Raw genomic sequence first — 9,537 nt, forward strand, 5'->3', positions numbered from 1 at the left:
ATGACTAATAAAGCACAATATTTTGAAATTTTAGCACCTTTGTCTCTAAAAATTTTAATTTAATTTTATATTTAACTAAGGTCTTCTTCTAAGGGTGTAAAGATTTATTAAATATATACACCCATATATGTCTCCCAGCTAGTCATGGTTAGAGGGAGGTAAAGAATAATGTTAAGGACAGTAGGTATTCTGACATTTTCCCTGACTGCAAATCAAAGATAAGAAGGTGGTTTTCTGTTGTTGTTGCTGTTATTATTATTATTATTATTATTATTTTTGGAGGGGGCAAGCACATTAATATCTCATACTTGGAGAAGAGGCAAGGGAGTGAAGTCACTTCTGGGACTTAGAGATTCAACTGGTGCCGTAATACAATTCCTCATGAAGCCAATTGACTCAATAATAACCAATTCTTTTTTAAAAAGGTCACAGTTGATTAAAAAATTCAATGTGCAGGGAAAAACTATGATTTAAGTTTCTTTATAAACTTATGTTGCAAGAGTTTACATATGGTTTTGTTGGTATCTTTTCCTGCATTTCTTGTACTAAATAAAGACAGGCAGAACTACATGAAAAGTAATTCATACTTTTAAAAAAGACACTGAGTTTAATGACATCAAAGAAAAATCTGTGAGTCCTTTATTAAAAAAAATATGTTCATGATTAAATAATTTTGATGTAACAAACCACAAAGCTTTCAGGGTGAGATCTTGCTGGCTGGAATGTGTCAATTTAATTAAACAGTCTGTATTCTGGGAAGATTCTTTGGCAGTTTTTGGCTCAACTGACTATGTAGAAAGGATTTAAAGAGCCAACTTCCATTTGGGATTTAAGTGCTGAAAATATAGTCCAATTTTTTCAGGGAAAAAACCATAGGTGTTTAGCTTATTTCTGTACCTGAGAGAAGATAACACCTAACTCCAACACCAACAGCAGGTAATTGCCACACCTATTAGTTTTCTATTTCAGCCTGCTAATTCCAAGGGTAAATGCTGTCTTTTAAAAACAAATAAAAATGAGGAAACAAAGTTTTGAGGCAAGTTCATTTCAAATAGCAAACAAGACATTACAATTTGTTACAATTTGTTACAGCTTTTGTTTCTATTTAATATCTGCTAGAATGCCAGCAGGTATTCATTTACAATCATGCCCTTAGAGTCACTTTTCCTGGTGATAGGGGAATCCAGTCCTACTTGCTTTTCTAGTTCCCCATACAATGAAAGGTCTGTCAGCACAGGATGGCTTGTGTCAATATATCAAGTAGTTAGAAGTCTAAGAACTTAAAAGAAGAGTTAGTGGTACAGTTTGAATTGCTGAAGATATGTGTGAAATTTCTTACTTCAGTTTCTATTCACTAGATTTTTTTTTTTCACATATCCAGGTTTTTTTTAATGCTTCATTTTTCTTCCTTTGTTTAGACAACACTAGATATGAATAAACCTCCTAAATCTTATTGAAAATTTGCCTCAACCCTTAAAGAATGGCTTAAACACCACCATGATGTTTTACTCGATTTGCTAATCTCTGTACTAAAAAACTGAAGGGATATGGTTAACTGTCATGGTTAACTCTTTTCTGTCATGGCTAAATTTTCTGTCATTGCTAACTCTTTTCTTCTTATTATTTTGAAGGTGATTGCTCAACAATGACACCAACCACAAGCCATGTGTAAACAGTGGGTAGTGTGTCTGGGAGCCCTGCTGCTCGGGGTCATGTCCACTCAGTCAGCCCTCAAACCAGCAATGCCTCCTGTGATCAAGGAAACACCTTTCAACATTTTCTGGGCTGCCCCAACAATACAGTGTCAACATTTCTTCAATGTGATTCTGAATCTTCAATTATATGATATTATATCAAATCCTGCAGAGACTCAGAGCGGATCAACCATTGCCATATTTTATCCGGACGAATTAGGGTACTACCCTTATGTCTCCCAAGGAAAATCCTTTAATGGAGGGATACCACAGAATATGAGCCTTCCTAAACACCTTAGGAAAACCGCCGAGGACATAGAAAAAGTTGTCCCTTGGTGGAGATCAGAAAGCCTTGTTGTCATTGACTGGGAAAACTGGAAACCTCAATGGGATAGAAATTGGGGCAACAGAATGATTTATAAAAATTACTCCATGGCTTTTACTAGGAACCACCACCCTGATTGGTCAGAAATGAAAGTGAAATCTGTTGCCCAACAGGAATTTGAAAAGGCTGGAAGGAGTCTTATGAACACTACTCTCACACTGGCTTTAGAAATGAGACCAAAATGCTTATGGGGATTTTATCTTTATCCTGACTGCTACAATTATGATTACAGGATAAATTCACAGTTTTACACAGGCAATTGTCCAAATGATGAAATTTTACGTAATGACCAACTCCAGTGGCTATGGCAAAAAAGCACAGCACTTTACACTTCAATTTATTTGGATAAAATATTGAAGTCAAGTTTAAATGCTTTGAAATTTGTTCATTATCGAATTAGAGAAGCCTTGAGAATTGCTGAAATGGCTAGGCATGACTATGCTTTGCCAGTGTTTATTTTTTCCAGACCATTTTATTTGCATAGTATTGAAACTTTGACACAGGTAAGAAAGTACTCATAAAAAATGGAAATTTAGTAGAATGACTAGTATCGTGTCCTGAAACTATATTATTATTGGTGGTATTTATGTATTTTTAATGCCAAACTAATTTTGAAAATCACCGACAATTAGATATTAGTTTTGTGATAATGATTCTTACCAGCTTAGCATTTATAGGAGCTTCCTGCAGAGCAGTTGTTGACCTTGAGTAAAATCACATAACGGACAGATCAATTTTAAGCAGGGAGAAATTTCAGGATCACTTTTTTAATGTGAAAGAGTAGCAACAATTTTCCAACTCAAAACCATAAAACCAGAGTTTGGAAATTATCAATCAAGTGAATGTTTTATTATATCACACTTTTATTTTCTAATTGATTAAGTTAGTTGAAAAACAATAGATTCTCTGATTTTATCTATGAGAATCTACAATGTGATCTAGTGGCTACCATCTAAGGATTCAACATTGCTTGCACAAATGAATAGATATTGTCCTTCGACTTAACACAAGGTAGGAGAGAGAGGTGGAGATAACCTTATTTGAAAGATAGTGAGTTTGTAAACACTTGGAAATGTTCAGGTTTTAGGTAGATGTCTATTTACATCCGACATTATTGTAGCTATTCAATCATTGAATATGTGGCTAGATTAGAAAACCTCTAAATCTCTTTGAGTCCCTCTGAGGCTACAATTCTGTAATTTCAGTACCCAGCACAGAAACAGAGTTGTTGGTTAGACAATACACAGCTTCACTTCTTAGACCACTTATATTTGAGATAAGGTCATTTAAAGCAGTATCAATTCTTCCTCAAATATTTCAGAACAAAATCTATTACCACAAACAAATACTGCTAATTAGTTAACATTTCTATATTTTCAGGATCACTCAATATTATTCAAAATGGGGTGTACTTTCAATAAATTTAAGAAGAAAAGCATCTTATCATCATGACAAGAAGTTGGAGAATTTCAGGGGTATCTAATTTTGCTCTCATCCAGACATAAATTCTTTCTACCTTACTCTGTTTTAATTTATTTTTTTTAAAGTGTGGTATTCCCTATGCCAGGAAGAATCTGCCATTTTGATGCAATATTAAATTCCTAGAAAGTTCTTGAGTATATTAATTCTACTCTGTTTCTTGATAATTTCATACCATTTGTTCTAATTCTTTTTGTGCAACTGAAAATAAATCAAATCCTCCCTTCAAAAGCCAGTTCTCCAGGTTTTTGAAGACCTGTCACACTTAACAAAGTCTTTCTGTTAGGTTATTCCTCAAGGAATAAATCCCTCAAAGTAAATCCTTTTGAAAAAAAGACTAAGTAATATTTATTCATTCAAAAATTATTTATTGAGTGCCTCCAATAATAACAGTAGAATATAATAATCTAAGCAGATTGTTTTGATAGAAGATGAAAGAATGAGATGAGCCACATTTTAATGAAGGCATTGCTCACACCTTTTCCATTTTTTGTACTATTTGACTTTTGAAGTAAATTATGAGCTAAGTTTCACCTCTGAATTCCACTTACAGAATTTCCTGACTTATTATAATATTTTAATACTTTAAAATATTACTTTAAATACTTTACTTTTAATACTTTAAAAATTACTTAAAATACTTTAGAGTATTTTAATACATAAACAAACAGTATGGGTTTTTCTCATCTGGTATGTAAATAAAATAACTTATCAATGAAATCATTTAAAACGAACTCTGCTTGGTATTTTGTTTTGGAGCTTTCTCAGTTGAAATAAAAGATTAATTTATCTTAATTTCCAAATACCCTTCAGTCTGTCCACACTGCTCATAAGGATTGACATTGTCTTTGCTGGGTCCCTCATTGTTTCTCATTGAATAATTTCCATCATCTCCTAACTGGTGTCCCAACCTGCCATCTTGATCTACCTCTCCAATGTGTTCTTTACATTCCAGTAAAAAATATAAGGTTGCAGATCTGTGTCTTTCTAGGATTTTTTTGTAGTTAAGTCCTAACACTTTAAACAGAGCTTAAAAGACTCTTTATAATATTTGGATCTTACTTTAACACAAGGATTCATATACTTTCACTTCTCCGCAAATGTCCTGTGCTTTACCATCAGAATTACTGACCCATTTCTGGGTGGACCTTACTTTTTCCTACATATGACCCTCTGTCCTTCTTACTGGACATAAAACTGTGTTTGCTCCTGTCCAGGGTTTACATTCATTTCCAAATACCCATCTGAAATTTCACATCTTCAAGGATACCTTCTCAGACTCGTCATATTGATTTTGCAGAGTCTTATGGGTGCTAATATAAGAATTTAACTTTGTATACTGTAATTGCTTGTTCCTATGTCTGTCTTAACCATCATTCTGAAGTACTTTCTTCCTTAAGGGCAAAAACTAGAATATATTTAATGTTTATTTTATTAGTATCTAGAATATTGCCTGGTTATAAATATTTATCAAATAAATATAAATATTCAAAAGCAGGACTACCTTTTCCAATTTTGCTCTATCGTCCTTTGTTTTAGTAACTAAGATAACAAGATCATGGCTGCTTGGTTGAGACTTATTGAATTGTCAGTGACTAAATTGGACTTTTCAGAGACCACTTGTAACTATTCTTTTTTTGTAGGAGGACTTAGTACATACAATTGGTGAGAGTGCTGCACTGGGGGCAGCAGGAATCATATTGTGGGGAGGAAATGACTATTCTGCTTCAAAGGTAAGCAGTGCTTTCTCTGCCAAGATCTTCAATATATTCTAAATATTGTTTTGGGTTTCAATTTTTCACGTCAGAGATAAATGGTTGATGATTACCTTCTCACTTGACTTGATTAATGTTCACAGAATACAGGAACTACCATTATCTTAGCACCTATTCTGTTTGGCCATGGTGGTTTAGTCACAGGGGGAGAGAGACAAGCTTTTCATGTTACGGTATGCAAATTCAGTATTTACATTCTAGGTGTGTAAACTTGGGCAAGTCAGTTAACCACTTTGAATCTCATTTCCCCCTCTAAAAAAAAAATACTGATATAATACCAACTCTGCAGAGATTGCTGGTAGATTAAATGATATCTCATATATGCAACAAAGAAAAAGAACACTAAATAAAATAAATATGCCATCTACACGGAGTATGGAGTCTTTATTTTCTGAGCACCTATGATATAATAGAAGTGGTCATGGGAGGGAAAAATATGTATATATGTGTTTATTAACAGTCTACGCTTGATTCAGCTCTCAGGAAATAACTATTATTTTTCCACAACTGACTTTGAGCAAGTTCTCTTGGTCACCTGTCAGAGTGGAAGCACAGTTTCCCATCATTTCCAGGTTGGGGGACAAAAAGTTCCATTTTCAGGTATGAAAACATCTGATCTCACAAAATATAACAATAGCATCTCTTTTTAATTCAGCATGGTACAAATCAGCATGATAGAGTTGTTAAGAGCAGAGGCCCTGAGTTGGACTGCCTGGTTTCTGATCCTCCCTTTTTGTCACCTACTAACCATGTGATCATGAACAAGTCAATGATTTTACAAATTTTTATTGATAAAATGGGGAGAATAGTAATATTTGTCTCATAGGGATTTTATGAGAATTACCTTTATATATGGAAAGCACTGAAAGCAACAGTTGGCACAACGTGAGTGCCAAGTAAGTTTTGGGTATTATTATCTGGATTAAAATTTCTTGCCACCACCTCCCCACACTCTAAGCTGGGGTCTCATGTATGGGAAAGAAGATTACAGTTAATTTCTACATTTCAAGGATGGTTATAGGGGACCAAAGATGAAGTATAGAAGGAGGAAAAGTAGTCAGTATCATTTTTATTTGGAGGTATTTATAATTATCTTTGTTTCTTGCTGTCTCCCATGTCCTCCTTTTTTTTTTTTTTTTTTTTTAAAGATTTATTTATTTATTTATACAAGCACTGGGCACAGTCAGAAGCGCGGGAGGGTGAGAGAATTCACCAGAGCCAGATCGGGGAGCAGAACAGGCAGAAGAACCGAAGCACACTGCTGAGGGGAGCAGCGGGCGGCAGGAGAGGTCTGCGCGCCATGTGGGACCCTCCTCCAGTGGCCGGGGAGCAGCCAGGGATCGAACCGGCGCTGCAGAGGCCGCGGGCAGCTTGGCAACCCAGCGCTCAACCGCTGCGCCACCGGGGAGGCCCTTCATGTCCTCCTTTTTTATTTTAGTTAATGGTTTGCTTAGTTTTATTTTATTCTGTCTGTCTTAGAAACCGTCTCAGATGCCTCAGACAAGGAGACTTTACATAACTTAAGTTATTTTTCCTAAATATAGTATGAAGTTAGCCTAGACTGAGTGAACTGAAACAAATATACACAGGCTTTTCAGAACTTGTTACTGCCAAAAGTGATACCTTGTTCAACTGTCTATGATAAGTAACTTTTGTCTGCCTCATGACTTTCCATTTGAACTCCTAAATTCTTACCTTGGATTTAAAATTCTGGGACCTCCTTCACTATGAAAACTATCCCACTTTGGATCAAAAAGACGTGGTGCATATACATAAAGGACTACAACTCAGCAATCAAAAAAGATAAACTCATGCCATTTTTGGCAATGCGGTTGGAACTAGAAGGGATTATCCTAAGTGAAGTGAGCCAGAAGGAGAAAGATGATACTGGATGGTGTCACTTATATGTGGAATATAGAGAAACCAAACAAAGGATCAGACAAAGACAAACTTTAAAACCGATGCTTGAAAACTGACTATAGATCTGACATATCCAGAAGGAGAGGGGGATCAAGAGGGAAGAAAATGGGGGTGGACAGGAGAAGGATGCAAAATAATGACATGTCATTAAAAAATTTTCTACCTTTTAAGTTTATTGAATTTAATTATGCATTATTAATTAATATTGATCAAAATAGTTGAAGAACCAATAGAAAATTTATGTTATTAATAAGCATTGAATACTAGGAGTTTTCCATAGTCCTTCCTAGGTGGGTCAACGCAGGCATTTATGGAGATTCTAGCCAGATTTTTCTAGGCTAGCTGATGATATCACCTCAGATAAAGTAGCCTGTCTTGCAGCACAGTGTGATCAACAGGAGGAAATATGTTCTAGTGTTACAGCCCAAAGTTGTGGATGTGTCAATGATGGTCTAATGATAGACTTGTAAGAAAATAACCTTACCTACTACCTCTGGCCATTTGATTAGAAATAATGACCCTCTACCTCCTACAATCTGACTGATAGGTAAATAAAGTGTGGTATATTTATAATGTGAAATACTGAGCCACAGCTAAAATAAAAAACCTGAGCTACATGTATCAATGTGAAAAAAAAAAATCTCAGAAAGGTTAAGTTTAAAAAGCAAGTTGCAGAAAATAAAATGCCCCAAAAGAAAAATAGACACAAATGTTTAAAAAGATACTACATATATAATTAAATATATAAAGTTATAGGAACATGAAAGCAAATACTGTCCAACAACTTCAGAACTATTATCTCCACAAAGGTAAGGTAAAGAATGGTATAATTTGGCAGCCTTAGAAAAATCTGACTTAATGTTGATATATATTAGGTCTCACTGTTAAAAATGTTTCACAATTAGCCCTCCCCAGTGGCGCAGCGGGTTGAGCTCCACATGGCGTGGCAGACTTTTCCTGTCTTGCCTGCTGCTCCCCTCAGTAGTGTATTTTGGTCGTCTGCCTGTTCTGTTCCCCACTCCGTCTCTTGTGAATCCTTTCACCCTCCTGTGCCTCTGGCCTATACCCCAGCTCTTGTATAAAAAAGAAATAAATCTTTAACAAAAGAAAGAATAAAAGAAAAAAAATGTTTCACAATTAAAGTTAAATTTAAAATCCATCCCATTATCTTTTTAAAGTGCTGTTACAAATAGCTTTTTATATTGAGGAATAGTCTCATGGGAAAATACTGAGTCATTTCCACCTGACAATCATATGAAATTGACTTTTCCTAGTATTCCCAATCAAAGATATAGATCATCATTTCTGTGACCTTATAAGGACTTAGTCTCTCATTTAAATGATTAATACTTTGAAATGTTTTGCCACCTCGGCCTTATCACTTACAAAAACATCAGGCATTAATAACACTTGGATAATGGAATCACATTTTGAGAGTGATCTCAAATGACCTTTATTTTTTCCTACAGGAGAGCTGCTTATCTGTGCAAAAATCTGTTGATGGGCCATTGGGCCATTATGCTGTTAATGTGACATCTGCAGCCAAACTTTGCAGTCAAAGTCTATGTAACTATAATGGAAGATGTATTCGAAAAATACCTGAATCTTCTTCCTATCTGCATATGCCTGAAGGCAGTAGTAAGAAGTTTGACCTAAATAAAGGCTTCAGATTGACCATTTCTTCATCCAGTAAACTGAAGACAGTAGAGGACATGAAGAATGTGTTTGTGTGTCAGTGCTATTATGGTTGGCATGGAGAGTCTTGCCAGAAACACTCTTCGGAACTCTTTAGAGGGAATAAGTCTCCTACAGCCAACTTTAACTTAACACTTTTTCTCAGCATGACCTCATCTGTCATTCTGTTGAATTTTTTGTACTCCTACTACAATGTCATATTTTTCCCTTGAAATACCAAATTGTAGGCGCGACAGACCTCTCCTGCCATGCCTGCTGCTCCCCTCAGCAGTATATTTCATTGGTTTGCCTGTTTTGTTCCCCACTATGGCTCTGGTGAATTCTCTCACCCTCCTGCACTTCTGACTGTTCCCAGTGCTTGTATAAATAAATAAATCTTAAACAAAAAAGAAACACCAAATTGTAAAACATGTTGACTTTTTTCTTTACCTTCAATCTACTTCTAAAATATGTGTTGGCTTTAAGTTAAAAAAAAAAATCATTGGCTCCATTTATTGATATAACAATGATTTATTGGGTGCTAACTGAACAAAGTCCCTGATCTTGAGAACTTAAATTCTTTTTTTTTAAGATTTATTTATTTAAGCAT

General features: G+C 35.1%; 1 protein-coding gene across 1 annotated transcript; it reads left to right on the forward strand.

The window, feature by feature from the left end:
- The first annotated feature begins 785 nt into the window (after window positions 1–785).
- On the forward strand, window positions 786–9,336 carry LOC119246236 (hyaluronidase). The gene is made up of 4 exons (XM_037512556.2): window positions 786–936; window positions 1,632–2,582; window positions 5,202–5,291; window positions 8,723–9,336. Exons 2-4 carry the CDS (start codon window positions 1,665–1,667, stop codon window positions 9,158–9,160), a joined length of 1,446 nt encoding a protein of 481 aa, XP_037368453.1. The 5' UTR covers window positions 786–936; window positions 1,632–1,664; the 3' UTR covers window positions 9,161–9,336.
- Window positions 9,337–9,537: the final 201 nt, after the last annotated feature.

Source organism: Talpa occidentalis, unplaced genomic scaffold, assembly GCF_014898055.3.
Source record: "Talpa occidentalis isolate TD23 unplaced genomic scaffold, MPIMG_talOcc4v2.1, whole genome shotgun sequence".
Classification (NCBI taxonomy): Eukaryota; Metazoa; Chordata; class Mammalia; order Eulipotyphla; family Talpidae; genus Talpa; species Talpa occidentalis.